Source organism: Pagrus major, chromosome 7, assembly GCF_040436345.1.
Source record: "Pagrus major chromosome 7, Pma_NU_1.0".
In the NCBI taxonomy this organism is placed as follows: domain Eukaryota; kingdom Metazoa; phylum Chordata; class Actinopteri; order Spariformes; family Sparidae; genus Pagrus; species Pagrus major.
In genome coordinates this window covers 7830071-7853564 of record NC_133221.1, presented here as the reverse complement: position 1 = coordinate 7853564, position 23494 = coordinate 7830071, and the positions used below count along the sequence as shown (strand labels likewise).

Below are 23494 nucleotides of genomic sequence, written 5' to 3'. Positions count from 1 at the left end.
ATAATTTGTCTCTGTTAGAAAATAAGATATTGCGCTGCCACTGTTTTATAGGCTTGAAGTTGATGTTATATTCATTTTAAAAGCTTAAATAATGAGAAAATAGTGTTTTTGTTGTGTCTTCTTATAATTTGTCCCTGTTAGAAAATAAGATGTTGCACTGCCACTGTTTTATAGGCTTGAAGTTGATGTTATATTCATTTTAAAAGCTTAAATAATGAGAAAATAGTGTTTTTGTTGTGTTTTAACATTACTTCTTATAATTTGTCCCTGTTAGAAAATAAGATATTGCACTGCCGCTGTTTTATCGGCTTGAAGTTGATCTTATATTAATTTTAAAAGCTTAAATAATGAGAAAATAGCGTGTTTCAGGTGGTAAATGTAATGTAAACACGGTTACTATGGAACGCACCGACCGCTGCTGCTAGGTAGCCGTGGATGCGTCGTTACGTCACCGACGTCAGTTCCGCCTCGCAGACCCCGGATGAAGCTGCCATTGGGGCAAGTGAGCAGGGCCACCGAGGCTGGTTGGATTTTAATTTAACGGTGAGGGGGTCGGAAGCGGATTGAAGCCCCGCAGGATTAATGTCGACAGGGCAGCGCGGAAGTGCCAGCAGGGCTACGACGAGCAAACCGTCCGCGCCGAGCAGAGACAGCGGCTAACAGCTGCTGCTAACTGTGTTTAACTGTTAGCAAAGTAACGCAGGGGAACAGCTTCTCTCTTCTGTCTCAGCTATTAGCCTCGGCACACAGCGGAGTTTGTGCGGCTCACACACTGTACGTCTTGTCGAGGCTTCAACTGACAACACAACACCTGGTGGATGAATGATGTCTGCCGCTAGTATTGACCCTCAGGTAAGCAGCGGAGGAGAAACGCTCCGGGTTTTTATCTCTCCAGAGAGGCGAGATGTGCGGTGTGTGCATCTCCCCCCCCCCCCATCTGAAGACGATGCCTGCTAGTCAGCTAGTTAGCCATCTGAGAGGGGAGGTTAGCTAGAAAACTGGTCTCTGCTGGTAACCAAAGGCCTGGACCACAGCTTCCAGTGGGTATCTCTCTGGCCAAATGTTGTCACAACACACCGCCCAGCATTTTTTTTTTCCTCTTCTCACTCTTACGTTATGTGTCAGTCACGTTTTCAGATGAGACGTCAAAACATCTCAATGTGTAGCTAGGATAATGTGTGATGCCTTGAAAAACACTGGAGACCCATGCAAGCTTTCTTTATCCCTCCTTTTTCACATGTGTACCCTCCTTTTACTGCGACCACCAAGACATCGAAAGGACAAGATGCAAGCAAAGGTAAGAGACGCACCTCTATCCAAAGATGATACACAAACCTGTTTACATACCTGTCACCTGATGCCTCATGTGTCATGTACTGTAGCCCTTATGGCAACAGAGAAACCCAAACAACATCCACATAGCAATACATAATGTATTAGCAGCAGTTTGGTTCACATGATTGCTTCACAGTTAAATGAAGATGCATCATTGTGAGAGCAAACAGCTCATCATTGTAAAACACCTCTCACTTTTCAAAAGGTCAGCTCCACTAAAGGTTACATTTGGACAGACAGGATAATCTATTTTTAATCATTACACATCGTGATTGTTTTAAAGGGTAGCTCTGCCAATTTTACACATTTAAGTGTGTTTACAGGTCTTACAGGTTTACTACTGCATATGTGGAGAAAAAAAGTAGAAAAAAGGCCTTTTGTAGCTGCATGTAATCTGATAAATTGCCTCCAGTGATATTGCTCAGTGGCTAAAATGCATTGTGGGTAATGTAGGCACCAGGGTTTGAAAAGGAAGAAGAATGCAAGGGGTGGAAAAAAAGGCATTTTTCTGCTTTTCAAAACCTGGCTCCCACATTACCCACAATGCAACGTAGCCACTGAGTGGCATCGCTGGAGGCAATTTATCAGATTACATGCAGCTTCCTCATACTACTTTTTTCACATATGCAGTAGTACTCCCGAAGACCTGTAAACACTATTAAATGTGTAAAATTGGTGGAATTGCCCTTTAATTCTCTGACTGTATCTTCACTATAGCAGTAATGGGGTTCACACGGCTCTGTTGCTGTATTGTCAGAAACAAATGAGTGGCAGTTAAAATAAGCAGATAAAATTAAAGTTGCATTTTTTCAGTGATGATGTGATAAATCTATGATTTAACTAGAACCGGTACAATGCAGATATGTTAGACTTCATATTAGACTTGGCAACATTATTGTTTGAATGCAATTAATTGAAATGTTACCAAAACTGTAACATGGCTGAGTGCAATATCCAAATCGCAAGAAGCTTCAGTTTCTTGTTAAAGATAAAATGTGTGACAAATGTGTGTGTATTGAAGTCCTGTAGTGCTGCAGAGGTTGCCCTGGCCTACAAATCTTGTTCTCTAGATTTAAGACAACATGTGTGTTTGGTACAGACCCCAACACATGTCATCATGATTTTAATCCTTTAATCAGTGAAAATGAAAATTGTGTTAGATAAACATCATAATTACAACGAATTGAGAATCATAACGCACTGGTAATATCAGTCAAAAATAATCGCAGTAAGATTCATTTTTTTTACCATGTCGTGCAGTCCTATTTGGAAAAATTCTGATGGTCCAGCTTTGACAACAGCTTGATTTTATTGCAGCCTTTCCAGTTTCAGTGCAGAATGGCTCCCTCCACCAGAAGGACACAGTCCATGATAATGACTTTGAGCCTTATCTTACCAGCCAGTCTAATCAGGTACTGTGAACCTAAAATCATTTTATTTTGATTTAATTCCTGTCGCATTCTGCCGCCCTAACAAATTATCTTGATTCTATTTCTGTTTGTAGAATAACAGCTATCAATCCATGACAGACCCGTACCTGTCCAGCTACTATGCCCCCTCCATTGGGTTTCCATACCCGCTCAGTGAGGCTCCTTGGTCTACAGGAGGTGACCCACCGATCCCCTACCTGACACCCTATGCCCCCCTCAGCAATGGAGACCATCACTTCATGCACGACACAGTGTTTGGGCAGCCGGGGGGGCTCAGCAGCAGCATCTATCCTCACAGGTTTAACTTTTTCCCAGAGAACCCAGCCTTCTCAGCCTGGGGCACCAGCGGTTCTCAGGGTCAGCAGACTCAGAGCTCAGCCTACGGGGGCAGTTACAGCTACCCACCCAGCTCTCTAGGAGGCACCTTAGTCCCTGATGGCCAGACAGGTTTTCATAGTGACACCCTGAGCAAGGCTCCAGGTATGAACAGCCTGGAGCAGGGCATGCTGGGCCTCAAAATAGGTGGGGATGTGACAGGAAGTGGTTCAGGTGTGAAGAGTGGTTCTGTGATTGGTGGAGGTGGCGGTGTAGCTGCGGCTGTCGCAACAGGCAACGGTGGCACACCAATTGGGATGCCCCCTCCGAAACCTACGTCATGGGCTGCTATCGCGAGTAAACCTGCCAAGCTGCAGCAGCAAAAGACCAAGAACAAACCTGGACCACCCCTCGCTGGAGGAGGTCTGCCTCCACCCCCCATTAAACACAACATGGACATTGATACATGGGATAACAAAGGGACCATTACCAAGATGGCCCCTCCTTTACCCCCCCACCATCACCACCACCACCACCACCAACAGCACCAGCACCAGCACCAGCACCAGCCCCAGCTTCACTCCCATGCTCCCAGTCTCATACCCCCCCTCCAGCAGTCCCTGCAGTCTGCCCAGTCCCTCGTGCAGCAGATGACCATGCAGGGACCTCCACCTCCTCCTCCACAGTCCTACCAGAATCACAACTCCGCTCCAACACCTCAGACCCGCTGGGTAGCCCCACGCAACCGCAACTTGTGCTATGGCGGTGGAAGCTTGGACAGCAGTGGCTCCTCTAACGGCGGCGGTGTTGGTAATGGAGGTGGAGGGGGTGGGGGTGTGCCTCAAGAGCCGGGAGCAGAGTCCCACCCTGTGCTGGAGAAACTGCGTGCGGCCCACAGCTACAACCCCAAGGAGTTCGACTGGAACCTGAAAAACGGGCGCGTGTTCATCATCAAGAGCTACTCCGAGGACGACATCCACCGCTCCATCAAGTACTCCATCTGGTGCAGCACGGAGCACGGCAACAAACGTTTGGACTCAGCCTTCAGAGCTATGAACGCTAAAGGTCCCGTCTACTTGTTGTTCAGCGTCAACGGCAGCGGCCATTTCTGCGGCGTGGCCGAAATGCGCTCGCCTGTGGACTACGGCACCAGCGCTGGCGTTTGGGCGCAGGACAAGTGGAAGGGCAAGTTTGATGTGAACTGGTTGTTTGTAAAGGACGTGCCAAATAGCCAGCTGCGCCACATCCGCCTAGAGAACAATGACAACAAGCCAGTCACCAATTCACGTGACACTCAAGAGGTTCCTCTGGAAAAGGCGAAGCAGGTGCTCAAGATTATCGCCCAGTACAAACACACCACCTCCATCTTTGATGACTTCTCCCACTATGAGAAGAAGCAGGAGGAGGAGGAGGTGGTGAAAAAGGTAGTGATTTCCTTCAGACTTAACACATGACACACTCAATTTTCAATTAAAGATATACCAAACTATAATGACTGAAGTGGAGAAAACTTTGGTTCACTTTGTAAAAAGTAAAGCAAGGTCCTCCACAGTTATATAAATTATAGGCAAATGCAAATCCACAGACCTGAGTTTCCCTTTCTGAATGACAAATATAGACCACTGTCGCCTGGTGGTATGGTGAGTTATCTCACAGACACTGAATGTGCGAGCTAGTTTCGTCATACTTACGTCAGCTACTTCTTTAATGTTACTCTGGTGTGTCTTGGCCCTAATGATGAAAACAAAACCCAGGTACAGGCAAGACTTCTGTATTTTGTATCCAGCAAAGCACACCATTATGACAAATGGCACACATGAAAGCTGTCTTGTTGATGTAGCTATTTTATCTCTTCTTTTATGTATAAATGTCAGAAAGGAAGGCAACTCCCTGCTCTCACACAATAGACCACTCCCTCCCTTCAGCAAAAACAAAAATAACCGCCCCCTCCCTGCCTAATGATATTTGCACAGTCCGTCACTTAATAGCTTGTTGTCGTTCTTTTTATTTGAAAAGTTTTCTGGTGTTAAAAGTGATGAGATGTCCTTTTCTAATGTGACTCTTCAGTAAGACTTTGTGTGTGTTTTTTTAACAGAGCTATGAGCCTGCCTCAATACAGAGCCGATCCCGACTTGATCAGGTAATGTTAACTTATTTCTCTCTCTCTTTCTGGGTTTGGCCTGATATTGACAGATATCACTGTATGACAAATGTATGCAGAATCCCAGATATGAAGTCATAAAGTTGATATATGATGTAATTAATTGTGTTGCACTGCTGTACATCCCACCAGACAAAACTCACATTGTGAAAAAAGAAAACTTCCATATCTCATTGTGTTTGTCTAGAATTACAATTTGCCTAAAATCATTCATTTATGCAAAAATGATAACACAATATGGTAAAATTTTCAGGAAATAACTCCACTGAAAGTCTCTTTTTGAAAGCTAAGACTTTTGTAATTTACTGTTATAAAAATACAACCCTGTCCCCTGCCATAGTGTGTAAGAGACCCTCCGGTTCCACTAGAGGTCAGTGTGTGAGGATGACAATTCAGCTCGCCTAGGTGTGAAAAATACAGGCGAGTATGAAGTCACGGTATCAGAAGGGGTCGATAATGATGTGAGCAAAGGACGACCACAATTACGACCATTAATTAGTCTGCGTTGGGAGGTCAGGGATGGTTAGGTGGTTCATTCATTAGGGATGGGTATCATTAGGATTTTATCGATACTACTAATCCTATTGATACTTTCTATCAGTTTGGTTCTACATTGGTATTCTTATTGGTTATTTTTCATAACGAAATAATTTCTTTTTAAAAAGAGACATTATTGAAGAACAGGAGAGACTAAGCTCAGAACAGGAAAAGAACAGAATATTTGAAATATAACTATTGTTTTAGAGCAGCAACAGTTATATTTACAACAGTAAAAACTCAATAAACTCATCAAAATACTGAGTGTAGTTTAGAAAGAATGAGGAACACAGACATCTGTCAATACCATAATGTTTTTTTAAAAAGTACTGATAAAAGAAATGTATTAGTATTTCATAATTGAGCTCCACGGCTCGTTTAATAGCAGGTTTCTGTCCCATCCCCATTATTTATTTATAGGAGTTTCATACAGGCGACCAGCATTTGAGTTCTGTGTGAGACAAACAGCTGTTGGCGTTTTTGAGGAAGAGGTTATTTTAACCGAAACAATGGTCCCTTCTCATAAACCTAACCAAGTAGTTTTGGTGCCTTTATTTTGAATATGTCAAAGCCAGCGGGTCTGTTACACAGTCTGGCGTGATGCCTGGTTGAAAAATGAGTCTTGTCCTAGATAATACAGGTGTGGGTGATGTGATATTGATTAATCTGTCTAATAATTTCCTGATATGTTTTTTTTCTCCCCCAGGATCGTCAGAAGTAAACAGAAGACGGCTGCCGACGAAATTTAGATTAAAGAGGAAACACAAGGACATAAAGAAATTGAAAACTAATATTTTTTTCTAGTTCATTTTGTTGACTTCGGCCCACGTCAAACTCTTGACCCACGTCGCTCCTGGTTCCTAGTCTTCAAGATGCGTGCAGGGATGAAGCTAGTTCCACCAGTCGAATCGCTTCAATAATATATATTTTCTTGTTTTTTCTGTATTTTTTAGCCTTATAAAACTCTATCGCTACCCCGGAACTTGCATTCTTAACTAAATATAAGTAACAAATATCTGCACGTCTGTTTTTTGGAAATCTCTTGACAACATGCTGCTGATATTCAGTGACTGTTCACTTTGTGGTTTGTGTGTTGGAGAAATGTTAAGTGCTTGTATTGGTTAATCTTAACGAGTGAACAACACTTTATTGACAAATGTCTGCTATCTGTGTGTGGCCAGTTGTATTTTATATTATCAGAAGAAAAAAAAACTACTTCTATAAAGCCCCTTTTTTTCAATGTGAGGGGGGCGTCTTACGTTGGTGGAGGAATGTGTACACTGAAAGTTTCTGTATGCATAGACTTAATCGTGCAAGGTTGTGACGTTAGAAAGCGTAAATGTTAGAAAAATATTTTGAATAATGTATCACCTGGCTTATAAACTGATTTAAATTTAGCGGAGAAAATGTGGGATTTCGTCTCTCCAGAGTGGAGCCTTAACATTTCTTTTCAGCACTAGTACAAATGAAATTTGTAATTTTCGTTTTTTCCAGAATTGTACCTCAAAATTTTCAGCTATAGAGATTCAGGGAAAAGACGTCTAGAGATCAATTGCTCTTAAAGGTGGTCCCTCTCTTTCTTATTTAAAGGATGGAAATACAAATATACTGTATGAGTTCTGGTTTTTATCAACACAAAAATTTGCTTTCTGTCTGATTCCCCTGTGACTTTAATTTCCCTCTGTTCCCCCTGCTGTTCCAACAGAGGTCTCTGTTAGTGAAATTCTGGAGGAAATGTAGCATGTACTGCTTTTAAAAACTCAAGCCAGGCCTGTCCCTTTTTTTTTGTTTCTTGTTCTCTCTTAACATGATTATAATCTTGGCATTCTCATCATTTTCATAGCTATAATAACCTGTCCACATCATCCTCAGACAATGTAAGCTTTAATGTACCGGCATTTCTAACTGAGATCGCCTCAAAATGTTTAACTGTAGCATTATACTTAACTGATTTATTGTCAAGTGTATGAAAACCCAGAGACTAGCCTATATGGTATATGTTTGTGACTTTTCTTTTTTAATTGCTTGCTGTATTGTGTGTATGCAAGAGTGAAAGAAAAGAGAGGGAGTATGATTGTGGAGCAATCAGAGTTATATTACTGGTATTGGAATATAGAAAATTTATGCAAAAAGAAAAAAAAAAAATTTAAGTCATCCCTGAATTAAATATCCGTTGTATCAGAGGTCACCATCACATTCTTAGATTTGATCATGATCATTATTAAAGATATACTTATCTGTACTCTGTTGGCTTTTTATTATGTCAGATGTTGTATTATTGTGGCCTCCTCTCATGGAGGTTATGTTTTCACCCGTGTCTGTTGGTTCGTCAGCAGGATTACACAAAAACTACTGAACGGATTTAATAGAAATTTAAGCAGCCTTATTTTTATTAGGTGGCTGGTATCTACGAGTGAGTACAAGAGGAGAGCACTTTCAGATATTTATTTAGACTTTTCACTCTCAGCAGCAGCAGGTGTTGTTCAGGAGTTACAGCTGGCAGGTAGGACAGTTGTCAATCATGACATTAAACGTTCAACAGCCGCACACCAATTTGTAATGCAATTAGTTTTTACTTCCCCTGAAGCACAAATAGTAGGATAATGTTTTTACAGCTGATGTGTTTAACTTTATTCACCAAACACTCCCAATCCTCTCCAGTTGCAGCTTCTTCACTGTGAGGACTGAATATCTTAAATCTATCTTAATCTGCTGAATGTCTTTGGGGTTTGGACCGTTGGTCAGACTTAACAAGAAGTCATTAGTTTCTTTAGTAATGTCAAAGAAATATTGTTTATTTTGTCTGACCAGCTGTTGGAAACCCAAAGATCTCCAGTTTATTTGTCATATGACAAAGAAACTGAACAAATCTTCACATTTGAATTCAGATATGTTTGGCCTTTTGGGTTTGAAAACTGGCTGAAAAGATGAATCTATTAAGATAGCTGCAGATTATTTATTTTTTTTGATCGAGTAAATTAATAAATCAACAAATGTTTTAACCTCAGATCACCTTGGACCTTGTAAGTTAGGATTTCACCTGCTTACTTTCTGACGTTAACTACATCAAAGGATTGATAACTTAATAATAATTAGGGATAAACTGATTATCAGTATCTGATTTTGTGTGTGTGTGTCTGATTGCTTATAAAATAGATTAAAGGGGCACTATGTAGTTTTGGAGAAGAGTATATTTACAATATTAATGAGGTAATAATAATAACAATAACTGAATAAACAAGCTGTGCTCAGAGGAAAATAAGGTCCCCAGAACACTGTTTGAAGCTAGAAAGGTGGCAGGGTCTGCCACATATAAACAAAGTAAACAAAATGAAATTTGTTGTCCTTTAAGGTCAGTTTGTTTATTCAGTTTATTCAGACGTGAAAACAAAGAGAGTTTGTTTATTTAGTTTGTCTAGGCATAAATAAAGCAGTCAGTGAAGATCTTTCTCTTCTGATTAAAATGTCCAAAAATACATCATGCACCTTTAATTTAAAAATGTCCTCTATGTCCCGCCCACATCACTATCTGACTGGTTACCAGTAATAGCCTATCAATAATGAATAATCTGAATCTACTAGTCACTAAAGTTACCTAGTAAATGTGGAGGAGTGGAAGTATAAAATAGCAGAAAAAATGGAAATACTCAAGTTAATTGCTATATTTCATCACTGATTTTTCTAAATTTGGACACAAAGATTTTTATTTTCACTCAAATAATAATATATATCAGTTCCAATTATCAGTTAACAGTCATCTTGATCACTGATAATCAGTGTCAATATCGGCCCTGGGGGAAAAAAAAAATCCCTAATAATATCTTTTTGATACTCCACAATCCATCCTGAAATAAAGAAGCACTCCTGGTTAATGTGACAAACCTTACAGAAACATCAACATCTTACAACATGATACAAAACCTGCAAGAAAATCAACACAGTCTGGTTACATTTGGCTGATGATCGCTGATGAAACACTGTTTTCCTGCAGATGTTTTAAACCTCTTCATGGATGCTGCAGGACGGGGGGATGGTGGAGGTGGTGGAGGTGGAGGTGGTGGAGGGGGATTCCTCTCTTGGCATTCACCGCGTGCCTTAATTGTATGGCTAATAAATCAAGGTCCGCCGTGAACACGAGGAGCGGCACCCTGGTCCCTGATCGAGGGAAGTTGGAGCTTTATTCGCATCTGACTGTGACCATCACGCACTGAAACACACAAACACAATGACTCGACAGGCCTGAGCGCCATTAAAACGCGATGCATATTTAAAATGTCCTCACATGAGATCTGTATTTTATAGGCCACAAATAAAACAAGACTAGAGCACAAACATCACATTTAAAAACACACATCAGTCCGCCTCCTCCGCCTCCTCTTCTTCTTCTTCTTGTCCTTGTTATCACCTCCTCTCTCTAACGCCATCATAATGAGCTCCTCAGCTCCTCAGCTCCAGCTCCGGTGTGCGCAGCTGCGCGCCTTCATTCCGCAACACAGCAGCTGTTGTTCAGCTCCACAGCTGACAGTCCTCGTTGGAAACATCCCTGCGCATTATGTGATTTAAAGAGGCGGACATGGAGGTGAAGCAGGCCGAACAATAGCGTCCACAGTGCTGGCAGCGGTGCAGAGAGGCGCACAGGCCCGGCGGTGATGATGTCCTGTCAGGGTTTGTTGTCAGGAGATAAAGACGCGCTTCAGTCCGATCACACCTGCAGGATGAAGCTGCACATCACACTATTTATTCTGCTTTCTCTTTATATTTAACATTTCTCTACATCAAAGCCTCCCTGTCCTGATTTGCGTGCTGCCGGGTCCTCATAGGCTGAAGCGATAACGTCATGACGTGGATCCACTCCTCGCTGTCAAACGCTAAACGCCGCCTGCCCCCATTAAAGCGTCAATCTGACCATCCTAATGTCCTGTATGTGTTCCTACATGTCTCCATCTGACCATCTTAATGTCCTGTATGTGTTCCTACATGTCTCCATCTGACCATCTTAATGTCCTGTATGTGTTCCTACATGTCTCCATCAGACCATCTTAATGTCCTGTATGTGTTCCTATATGTCTCCATCAGACCATCTTAATGTCCTGTATGTGTTCCTACATGTCTCCATCTGACCATCTTAATGTCCTGTATGTGTTCTTACATGTCTCCATCAGACCATCCTAATGTCCTGTATGTGTTCCTACATGTCTCCATCAGACCATCTCAATGTCCTGTATGTGTTCCTACATGTCTCCATCAGACCATCCTAATGTCCTGTATGTGCTCCTACATGTCTCCATCAGACCGTCTTAATGTCCTGTATGTGTTCCTACATGTCTCCATCAGACCATCCTAATGTCCTGTATGTGTTCCTACATGTCTCCATCAGACCATCTCAATGTCCTGTATGTGTTCCTACATGTCTCCATCAGACCATCCTAATGTCCTGTATGTGTTCCTACATGTCTCCATCAGACCATCCTAATGTCCTGTATGTGTTCCTACATGTCTCCATCAGACCATCTCAATGTCCTGTATGTGTTCCTACATGTCTCCATCAGACCATCCTAATGTCCTGTATGTGTTCCTACATGTCTCCATCAGACCATCCTAATGTCCTGTATGTGTTCCTACATGTCTCCATCAGACCATCTCAATGTCCTGTATGTGTTCCTACATGTCTCCATCAGACCATCCTAATGTCCTGTATGTGCTCCTACATGTCTCCATCAGACCGTCTTAATGTCCTGTATGTGTTCCTACATGTCTCCATCAGACCATCCTAATGTCCTGTATGTGTTCCTACATGTCTCCATCAGACCATCTCAATGTCCTGTATGTGTTCCTACATGTCTCCATCAGACCATCCTAATGTCCTGTATGTGTTCCTACATGTCTCCATCAGACCGTCTTAATGTCCTGTATGTGTTCCTACATGTCTCCATCAGACCGTCTTAATGTCCTGTATGTGTTCCTACATGTCTCCATCTGAGGACAGAGGAGCACTGATGGCTGCCACGTGCGCTGACCGGGGTGCTGAAACCGACCGATAACATTTATATGGAAGACCATTTCTGCCAGAAAACAAGACAATAAAAATAAGATGACAACAGCTGATGACAGCATATTCCCATATAAAATCATAAATATCAGATGAAAAGTCACATTTTGAGCTAAAAGGTCAAAATTTTGAGTAAAAAAGACAAAACTATGAGACAAATAGTAAAAATTAGTCTCATAATTTTCACTTTTTTCACTTTTTTTCACTTTTTTTCACTTTTTCACTTTTCACTTTTTAAAAAAGACAAAACTATGAGACAAATAGTAAAAATTATGAAATTAAAAAAATCAAAATGATGAGCTAAAAAGTGAAAATTATGAGACTAATTTTTATTTTTTGTCTCAATATTTTTGGCTTTTTAGCTCAAAATTTTGATTTATCTGATAAATTAGATTTTTTTTATCTCTTAATTTTGACTTTTCAGCTCATAATTTGATTTTGATTAATCGCATGATTTAGATTTTTTTTAAATCTCAAGATTTTGGCTTTTTAGCTCCAAATTTTTTACTTTTAGCTAATAATTTTGAATGTTTGAGCTAAAAAATATGATATATCATCTCACAATTTGATTTTGATTTATCTCATAATTTAGATTTTATTTTTTAAAATCACATAATTTTGTATTTTTAGCTGAAATTTTTTGACTTAAGCTCAAAATTTTGTATTTTTAGCTCAAAATTTTGTATTTTTAGCTCAAAATTTGGAATTTTTAGCTCAAAATTTGGAATTTTTAGCTATAATTTTGGAATTTCTTACCTGAAAAATATGATTTTTCATCTCACAATTTGATTTTTTTTTATCTCATAATTTGGGTTTTTTTAGCTCAAAATTTTGATTTATCTCATAATTTTGTTTTGTTTTTTGCTCATAATTTTGAATTTTTTAGCTGAAAAATATGATTTTTCATCTCATAATTTGATTTTGATTTATCTCATAATTTAGATTATAGCTCATAATTTTGGTTTTCTAGCTCAAAATTTCGGTTTTCTAGCTCAAAATTTTGACTTTTTAGCTCAATTTTTTTACTTTTAGCTCAAAATTTTGATTTTTTAGCTCAATTTTTTTACTTTTAGCTCAAAATTTTGATTCATCTCATAATTTTCAGCTCATAACTTGATTTTGATTTATCTCATAATTTAGATTTTATTTTTTAAAATCTCATAATTTTGTATTTTTAGCTCAATATTTTTGACTTAAGCTCAACATTTTGAATTTTTAGCTAATAAATTTGGATTTTTTTTACCAGAAAAATATGATTTTTCATCTCATAAGTTGGGTTTTTTGTTTTTTAGCTCAAAATTTAGATTTTTTTTATCTCAATTTCTTTTTAGCTTTTCAGCTCAACATTTTTGATTTATCTCATAATTTTGTTTTTTTGCTCATAATTTTGACTTTTTAAGCTAATAATTTTGAATTTTTTAGCTGAAAAATATGATTTTTCATCTCACAATTTGATTTTGATTTATCTCATAATTCAGATTATTTGTTTTTATCTCATAATTTTGTTTTTTAGCTTAAATTTTTGACTTTTAGCTCAAAATTTAGATTTTTTTAATCTCAATATTTTTTTAGCTTTTCAGCTCAAAATTTTTGATTTATCTCATAATTTTGATTATTTGTTTTTATATCATAATTTTGATTATTTGTTTTTATATCATAATTTTGATTATTTGTTTTTATATCATAATTTTGATTATTTGTTTTTATCTCATAATTTGGGGGGGGGTTAGCTCAAAATATTGTCTTTTTAGCTCATAATTTTGACTTTTGTAACTAAAAAATATGATTTTTCATCTTATAATTTTGAATTTTTTGTCTCATAATTTTTGACTTTTTTGCTCATAAATCTAAAATTTTAGTCTCATAATTTTGACTTTCTTTTAGCTAAATTTTTTTTTCATCTCATAATTTTGAATTTTTAGTCTCATAATTTTTACATTTTAGCTCAAAATTTTGACTTTTAGCTAAAAAAAGTCAAAATTATGAGATCACAAACTCAAACTTGAGATACAAGTCAAATTTTTTTGCTAAAAAGACAAAATTATGAGACTAAAAATGTTAAATTATGAGACTAAAAACTTTAAATTATAAGCAAAAAAGTCAAAAATAATACTGGGGAAGACGCCCCCTCCATAAACGATAACTCATCATAGTGTGTTTACAGGTCTTGGGAAGAACTACTACATATGTGTAAAGAGTAGTATCAAATGTTTGGCTTGTGGCTCCAGAGGAAGCTGCATGTAATCTGATAGGATTCACATAGAAAACAAACATTTCTTCATCAAAAAGAGTCTTTTTGGATAATAAAGGTTGTTCATTAACACTTTAATATATTACAAACACACATGTAAGAAAGTGTCAGTTTACAAACACCATAGCCAAACTGTACAATACCACAAAGCTTTCTTTAAAAAATGCTCAGTTGAATAAATATTTATAAAATGTCATTATAAATACACATACAAAAGATTGTTTTTAAAGCAAAGCGCACGTCAGAACACAAATCTTTGTTCTCACCTCGCTCGTGAGTAGCACCGCACTAGTTCCAGTGGATTTGAGCATTTTGCTCTGGTTTGGTCATAAAGTCTTTGTTCAACAAAGCTGATAAATAGATCGTCAATTTGGCCTTTTAAAGATTTTGCTGCAATTAATCCAACATGCTTTTAGATTCAACCAGCAACTCACATCGTTCATGAAATCATTATTAATGTAAACGTTTCTGTGAGCAAATCAAACTTTCTCTCATAAATATCATACACTCACAAACATTTGTACAATGTAGTCACATTTAGTAGACAGTGTTTTTTCTAAAGCGACTCTCATTAAACACAACAGAACAAAACCTTGTGCGCAATGTTCAATTTCCTTCATTTTCAGGAGAGGAAGTGTGCAGCATTTCCACCTTTTATGATCACCATAAGTGATTTTCCTTTGTCCAAACACTGATAATAAGAGCAACCCAAAACTGTCAATCACTGTAATGTGTTTGTAATTATTTTTGCATTGTTCACAGCCAGTTTCAGCAAAGAATAAGTCAAAATTAACGTTAATTTTGACAGAATGCGACTGACTATTGATACAATCAAATACAGACTGGTATTTGCTACAGGAGGTCTGGGTCAAGCCACATCAATCTTTCCGTATCCGTCCAAGTCCAAACGACGAGCATCTCCGAAGATGAGGAAAACACCGAGGCCTGTGAAATTTACTAAAATGATGAGTGAGAACACGTTGACCCACGACAGCGTGACCTCAATCAGGTAACCGGACACGGAGACCAACACCAGTCCTGTGCAAAACACACCAAGGAAAACAGAGTCATGTGAGATCAGTGCCAGAAGTAACAACAGGGAATTTCAGCCCAGTCACCAGGATGAAATGTTGGCAGTCAATGTTTCTGGAAACCACTGATTCGATTTGTACATGTCATAGCAGCGTACCACACGGACACTTCAACAAAACATGTCACATGTCGTTCACATTAAATAGGCCACAAGGCTGACAAGGGTTTGAGACGGTGTTTCAACATCTGCAGGGGTGAAACCACTGGATAATTTTGACAAGGGGGCCACGCAGTTTCAACATTTGTAAGCCTGTTCGTGGTGACAAAAAACATGTTTTTTAAAGGAAGTCGGGACATCGCAAGCTATTTTTTTTTTTTTTTTTTTTGGCAACAAAAAATAGATATTTTTGACAAGAAGTCTGGACATCTCCAGTTGGTTTGTGGCAACAAAAAACAGATATTTTGGACGGGATGTCAGGACATCTCCAACCTTGTTTGTGGTGACCAAAGAATTATATTTTTTACAGAAAGTCAGGCTTCTCCAGTTGTGTTTGTGGCACCTAAATTTAGTGTTTTTAACAGGAGCTTGGGACAATTTCCTGCCATGTTTGTGGCAACAAAAAACAGACATTTTTGACAGGAAGTCGGGACATTTGCTGCCGTGTCTGTGGCGACAAAATCAGGTATTTTAAGCCAAAGTATCTTCTCTTTCTTAACCTTAACCAAGTGGTTTTTGTTCCTAAACCTAACCAGAGCATAAGCACAGCGTCGACACATGATAGAAATGAAAATTGAGCATAACATTTTTTTACGTTTCAGCAAAATTAGTGGGTTTTTTCAGAAATGTCCACTGCCAACATTTAGTAGTAAACAAGTACAGACACTTCCTGTATCTTGAAAAAAGTAAATATAAAACAAACTTAGATACATACCCATAAAAGCACCACACATGTTCATAAAACCTGTTGCAGAAAAGGAAAATTGATTAAATGTCTATCAGCAAAAACTATTTATTATCAGTTTTATGAAACATAAACATAAAGACTCACCGTAGAGAGCACCAGCACATGATGGGGTCAGATCCTGTACATTCACAGACACACCACTGAAACACAACAAAAAAACAGTTAAATCAACAACAAATTAAATAAGGATAACTCTAGTTTACCTATTTACAACACTATAAAAATAGTGTGTATAAAAGGTGTGTCTGGCAATATTTCCTATTTTTATCATTGTCAGTCCACCATTTTGTTGGAGGTGCAAACAAAGAGGTCATCGGTGTTGAGATCATTTTAATTCTGCTTATCACTCTTAAATATTTCGTTTTGGCCGGCGCTAGTGTAAAACCATGATGAAGTGGTGTAGTGAAGGGACCTGCAAGAACCATCATCAGATGAAAAATGAAGACGGGAGCTACAAATATGCATCTCTTACATTCCTGAGCCATGAATAAGAGCCTGAGAGAGGAGCATTGTGCACAAAAGGCTGTTCTAGAAAAGATCCAGTCAAGCAGAGGCCATACCGAGTGATCAGTACATGATGTACGTGATCAGCCGCTCATAACAAACCACAAACCGGGTGTATCAGTCAACAGTCTCAAATGTCTCTGTTGTCAACCGGTGGAGATTCCTGAGGACCATTTAAAATGTCACCAAGGACTTCGTTGGAACAATCCATCAGTCAACAAACATGCTCGAAAACAGACTCCAGATTTTCTTTTCATGCTCATAAAAGGTATCTCTGTGTTTGCACCTCCAACAATATGTCAGATAATATCATCAGATAGACAGTGAAGTCAATGTTGATAAATGAAGTGAACTCCATTGTTGTCAAAAAAAACTGTTAAAAACACACAAAAGAGCCATGCTGTTGCACTGAGCGACATACTCCTTCATTACGACAACTAGAGCACCAAATGTGTATTCATCCGCTGCAGGAAATAGTCCCCAATAAATCCTCAACATGTGTAGAGGGTGTAGATAACATCTTTTCCAAATTAATTTGGGATCTAATGGCTTCGGGAGACTCACCTGAGTTTCCATCAGCATGAGGGTGAGCAGATTATGACTGAATTTTCATTTTTAGGTGAACTTTTCCTTTAAGCACACACACAGACTCTTTCTAACAGTAACATACCCGCTGGCGAAGGCGTACAGACCAATCGCAGTAGAGACGAGAATCACACTTGAGGGAAATGTGACAGCTCCAGGCAGCAGCATAATGAACAGACTCGATGCACCCATGGCAAAGAACTGAGGATGAAGAGACAAACAGCACGTGAAATGCGAAGACGACTCAGAGAACAACAGTCTGTCGATAAACGCCGATATAAACTATCTGCCGCCTAGGTCAATACCATAGCAACCTAGTCAGATATATTGGTGATGTCTGGACCAAAAATTCAATCTGATCACTTGCAAATAATAGTGCAGACACTTTATTTTTCTAGTTTGGACTTGAGAGACAAATTGGACTTGTCTGCTGTGTGAATATAACCTTTGAAAACCACATTTCATTGCAAAAAAGGTGCATATATCAGCCGTTAAATCAATATCAGAGTTTTTTACTCTGGTATCAACATTGGCCCCAAGTATCAGTCGGGCTTTACAACAAATCAATAATTCTTTACCACTTTAATACTAGTGGTTCATCATGAATGGCAGTGTGACAACATCGGGGTGGAAATACCTTTTTGTTTTGCTTGAGCTTCTCCCCCCTCCAAAATATCTGCGCACATCCCCGTATATGTTAATCTCATTTGGCCCATATAATGACTTATACACTTGCGTGTCCCAAAATGTAACAGTGGTTCACAGCTCTTCTACACGCCCCCGGGAAGCTTTAAGACTTGTATTTACATGTTTGAAACGCACACAAAAATTCAAACATGAAAACACCTACACAGCGAGTCAGGACAAACCTTTACACCACACACAGACTCGAAAACAAAATTATACGCTGACTGTTTTTCCAACACTTACCTGCATTAACTTTCTCACATATGATACACGATATCCTACAGAGAAAGAAAAACAGGAGATTTGAACATATTTCTGTTTTTATGAAGAAAGAAACTGACCTAAAAATAATAAAGACTCTTGTTTAATACCTTGGTTTATGAGATGATCTGAAAGGCATCCTCCAACGAGTCCTGATGGGATTGCAGTAAACCATGGAACTGTGTTATACACCCATCCCTGCCGAAACAGTCGGGTTGGAGAGAAACATTAATCACTTTTCTTAAAGAATTGAATCAATGTAGTGGACTTGACTCAGCCTAGAACCTGGAGTGTCAAAGTGGAACAATCAAAAGATACAGATCAGCATCTTTATAGGCTAAATAACAACATACGGTGGAGAGAAAAAATACCTTGGCTTGTGGAAATGATTCTTCAAAGTATGTAGGCAACCATGACAATAAAGTGTATGAAGTGCTGGCGACGCACGCGTGAGCAAACACCATGGCCCTGAGAAAGAAGAGAGGGAGCTGGGATCAGGCTGGAAACTCAAACTCAAGCATGTGTTGGATGAACACTGAAGGATTGAAGAGTGTGAGCTTTACCAGACAGGTGGCTGCTTCAAAAGCCTCAGCCAGAGCGCCAGTGACAAATTTTGTCTACTCGACTGCTTCGGTTTGGGGGCGACTTCACCTGAAGCACACACGGCACATTATGTAACACTGTTGTATATAAGTGGCTGCATCTTTTAGCAACATAGCACAAATGAACATGGCTAGCCACCATTATCGGTCTCCTTGATTACTGATAATCAGTATCTGTATCTGACCTGAAAAAACTATATCGGTCAAAATTTCATCGAATATCTTAGCCCGTACACCCAAGTGGTGGACCGACCGACACTGGCATCCATAAAGCCATGTTGCTACTGGGCGAGTGTGTTATTCAGGAATGACTGACAAGTGTAGCTGATGTACCTTTTAAGAAACACCTCCAAACAATAAATGCCCAGAGGCCAGACAGAAAACCAGAAGCATAGAACATGCTTTCCCAGCCATACCGGTCCAGCAACAGAGATGCCATCCCGCCTGCCAACAACATTCTGACAAAAAGAAACAAAAAGCAAAGATAAAGATGTAACCACAGGTGGATGGTGTGTTAAATTATGGATTAAAGTGTAAGTTTAACATACCCAAGATGGCTACCGCTGTTCATAGTGCTCATTAAAAGCCCTCTCTCTCCCTCCACTACACGCTGTGAGCAAAGGCTGGCCAAGGACGGGTAAAAAACACCTGTAAGACATTAGAAGATATGGAAAAATCTGTGAGCTGGTACAGTTCAGGCACCAATTGTGATTCACTGGAGCATTTATTAAAAAGTCTGGAAACTGCTCTTAGTCCAGTTATAATCCTGCATATGTTAACCATTTAGTTTTAATACAGATGAAACAAATAACTGGTTAATAGGTGAGCTGCAGAGGTGCTGTTACCACAGGGCAGCCAGGCTAGCCATTGCCCCATGTCCCCCAGTCTTTATGCTAAGCTAAGATAGCTGGTTGCTGGTTTAGCTTCATCATTACTGTACAGACATGAGAGTGGTATCGATCTTCTTATCTAACTCTTAGCAAGAAAGTAAACACACTTATCTAACTAAAAGGGAATCTCAGTATGTCTGTCTGTCGATAAAGTCTCTTGACAACCGTTCATCCAATCGACTTCACACTTGGCTGGTGTACAGAGGCATAGTCCCTCCCCTTTTTCAGAAAAAACATGTATGGTAGTATGATGACAGAGACAAATCCTTTTGTCATAAAACTAATGACAGGTAAGACTGAAAATATGTAATCATAAAGACTACACACCCAGCAATCGTGTAAGTGACGTCATCTCATTAAACGTTCACTGAAACCCTGTTTAACCTGTCCGGTATCTCAGACAACTCATCAAGCTGACAAACTCTCCTTTCACTTAACTGCAGTTGTCAGTGTCGCCAGATTTCTTGCGATTTTCACCATTTTTAATACTTTTTCTGTGTCGAGTTGGCAGCCATGTTGGTGATGATGTTGTATGTTGAGCGTAATGAATGTTTTACAGTTTTACACAAAACTAAATGACACTTTACTATCTTTACAAACTAGGACTTATTTGACTTGAAAAAATATCATTTTAATTGACAAACATCATATGTGTAAATCATGGCACAATTCAAGCAGGATCAAAATGTATTCGTCTCTCCTCATTGACTCATTGACTACTGTACAAATTTCTTCTGAAATAAGGTCCCATGGGGCAAACCGGAGGGGGCGTGACTTCGCCTCTCTCAAGTGCAGTGTCGAGTATGAAGTGGTTTGGATGAGCAGTTTTCGAGAAAGCTGAAAAATGTTGTACTACTCCTTTAATTGCTTATTCCTATACAGTAACTGGTACGGTGCTCACCCTGCAGTAGTCCCATTAGGAATCTGGCCACAGTCATGAGAGCGACGGTGTGTGAGCCCATGCGGCCCAGCAAAGGAGTAGCAGCTGTGATGAAAGCCCACGAGGTTGCAGACATGAACAGGACGCGCTCTCCTCCCACTCTGATAAACAACAAACATCAGAGTTAAAGCATGAAAATCAAGCCCGGAATAAACACTCAGTCATCCATAAATTTCATCAGATCATTGTTTGAATAGAGCCGTGTGAAGTCCATGACTAAATAAACTGAATGAACAAACTGAACTTAAAGGACAACACAGTTTTTACTTTGTTTATATGTGGCGGACCCTGCCACCTTTCTAGCTTCATACAGACATTATTTTCCCCTGAGAACAGCTTGTTTATTCAGTGATGGAAAGAATAAATATGTCTGAGTTTGTATAATTACCTCACTAATAATGTAAATATTAAAATTCTGAGTTTGAATTTCTTCTCCCAAACTACATAATGCCCCTTTAAACTACCAATAGTCAAGTTATCTTGGATTAATCAGCTAATTAACTGATTCATTGATTGATTGATTGGTTTATAAATATTCTGCAAAAAGTGAGAAATGTTGTCACCAGAGCCCAAAGTGACATCTTCACTACGGCTGTTTTGTCAAATCAACAACAACAAACATTTTCATGTTTTGTCTGCAAGAATCTTATTTTGTAAAGTAACTGGTAACTAAAGCAGTGAGATAAATGTAGTGAAGCACAATGTTTCATATTTCCCTCTGAGATGTAGTGCAGTAGAAGTAGAGAGTAGTAGTAAATGTACTTAAATACATTTGAACACAGGCTGCTGACTTGCTTACTTGTCACTGGCATGTCCTCCCAGGATCTGAGTCAAACAGTAACCCCAGAAGAATCCACCCAGTACCAGCCCAATGTCGATCTTACTCCAGTTCATAGAGGCTGCCATCGACACTGCACAGACCGGCATGATCATCCTGGCACAGAGGAGCAGGCAGGTGCCCATAAACAGCGTCGGGATCCATTTCCTTGCCAGGTGTCTACAAGCATGAAGGGAAACAGGTTTTACTTAATGGATGAATTAAAACATTGACCAGTCAGGTGAAGTTTTGTGGTCCACTACGGAAGCCCTGAAGGGCCATGCATTCATACATTTTATTTCCTCGGTTTTCCCGTGATAACGAGTTAATTTCATTTGTTTTCTCAAGATCTCGAGTTATTATCTCGAAATAACAACTGCTGTTTTCCCGAAATAACGGGATAATTTTCTCGAGATAACGATATAATTAATTCGAGATCTCGAGATAATGACTGTGATATGATAGGCCGGACTTACCTGACTTTTTATCGGCATGAGAGTGAGTAGATAATGACTAAAATTGTCATTTTTGACTGAACTTATACTTCAAAACATTTCTGGACTTTACAACATGCATCCCATCTGACATAGACAAGCTGGACCGTGCATCGAGGTTGTAAATAACATCTTTTAAAAATCGATTTGGGATGTCAGGACTTTCTGGAGACTTGAATTACACCAGAGTAGCTGCAAAGGGCCATTTTATGTTTTTTTGGTTGTTTTAATAGCCAAAGTCTTAAAGCAAGTCCCCATCTACTTCAGTTGTTTAGGAGAACGCTGCAACGCTGGTTTCCTGTGAAGCTCCAGAAATGTTTTGTGGACTATGAAGCTTCACCATCGACATGAGGATGAGTAGACGATGGATGAATTTTCATTTATGGGTGAACTTATCCTTTAACCTTATCTAGTCACTGTTTTAATTTGTCCAATACTTGGGTTTATGACCAATTATCTGAAAAAATAATGACATTCTCATGATTCTCACCTGTTCCACCTGTAAGAGATTGCACGTTTTTCCTCTGAGGGCCATGAAAATCTGTATCATAGGTCAAAGGTCATAAATCAAGACCAGGGCTTGTCACCATACGGTTCAATTTGGTCCAACAGATGTTTCTAGTGATTAAATAAATACAAATTATGATCATGTATGTGCTGTTTAATTTTTGTGAATGCTCTTTATTCATGTATTAACTTGTTGTCATGTTCTCAGCCTGGCAGGCAGAGTTACAGTTTGAGCAGGAAGTCAGTTAAGGGAACTTAGTATCTCTTTGCACCTCAACAATACAATTCAAAGTTTCAAGTTTCAGTTGTGGCCCTCAAAGGGAAAAAGTTTGGCCACACCCAATCAAGACATGTCAGCTGACTGGTGGTGCTACAGAATAAATCATTGGATTACTTCCTTTGGGGATCATAATTTTTGTCTCCCAAAGTTTTATTGCAGTTAATCCAATAGTTGTTGCAAATATTTCAGTCTGGAGTAACGCAGTGGGCCAACTGACAGGCTGACAGAACCAGCCACAGAGCAATGCCACCAGCATAGCTAAAAACAAAGCAAAGCTCTACTCTTCCAGGAAACTACCAACAGTGCGTGCCAATGTTTGTCTTTGATGTGGCAGTGACAGTTCACATCAAGGTACCTATTCATTTCAGTCGGCTCACATGGTTTACATTGTACTCATTTAAAAAATCGTGTAACATATATACTCTGTGGTGATATGAGGGTCCTTGTTGTTCCACATTCTTATTCTTAAAAACACCAGTTGTATTTCAGCTCAGACACAAGAGTACAACTCGGAAGAATCTTGTTAGGAACCGCAAGACAGTGTGTAAACTAAATCTCAGCATGGTGTTTTGAGGCTGTCTTAGTCTCACCTGGGCCACAGGTTTGGGTCTTCTGCTTCCTCTCCTGCATTAGCTGAGCAAACCGTAGGATCCAATACAGAACCAATGTAGTTGTTCCTGCCGTTTCCTGATGTGTGCTTGTCGGCCATTCAGACAACACTGGTTTCTTTTCTGTCGTCTGTGAAACTCTCTCGCACGGAGGGAAGTGCTGCGGCTTTACCTCATCTCGACAGGCAGACGAGCCGAAACAGGTCAAACTTGTTGGGACAAAACTTAAATTGAGCACCTGATT

At 39.3% G+C, this 23494-nt stretch overlaps 2 protein-coding genes across 4 annotated transcripts; one reads left to right on the top strand and one right to left on the bottom strand.

Moving 5' to 3' along the window:
* The first annotated feature begins 471 nt into the window (after positions 1-471).
* Positions 472-8020, top strand: ythdf1 (YTH N6-methyladenosine RNA binding protein F1). Of its 3 annotated transcripts, none has more exons than XM_073470804.1 (6): positions 472-852; positions 1270-1297; positions 2653-2747; positions 2840-4504; positions 5176-5220; positions 6485-8020. In XM_073470804.1, the coding sequence occupies exons 1-6, from the start codon at positions 823-825 to the stop codon at positions 6497-6499; spliced, it is 1878 nt and encodes a 625-aa protein (XP_073326905.1). In that variant the 5' UTR covers positions 472-822; the 3' UTR covers positions 6500-8020. The 3 variants fall into 3 exon arrangements, with proteins under 3 accessions (XP_073326905.1, XP_073326904.1, XP_073326906.1); XM_073470803.1 differs by lacking the exon at positions 6485-8020 and adding an exon at positions 5582-5780 and having other exon boundaries at positions 494-852; XM_073470805.1 differs by lacking the exon at positions 6485-8020 and adding an exon at positions 5582-5780 and having other exon boundaries at positions 494-852; positions 2637-2747.
* A 6122-nt stretch (positions 8021-14142) lies between these two features.
* LOC141000316 (voltage-gated purine nucleotide uniporter SLC17A9-like) lies at positions 14143-23392 on the bottom strand. The gene is made up of 13 exons (XM_073471015.1): positions 23233-23392; positions 21344-21541; positions 20506-20645; positions 19263-19362; positions 19047-19172; positions 18676-18768; positions 18484-18580; positions 18223-18310; positions 18095-18129; positions 17250-17365; positions 16160-16215; positions 16043-16072; positions 14143-15116 (listed from the first exon to the last, which is right to left on the bottom strand). The coding sequence occupies exons 1-13, from the start codon at positions 23349-23351 to the stop codon at positions 14947-14949; spliced, it is 1368 nt and encodes a 455-aa protein (XP_073327116.1). The 5' UTR covers positions 23352-23392; the 3' UTR covers positions 14143-14946.
* Positions 23393-23494: the final 102 nt, after the last annotated feature.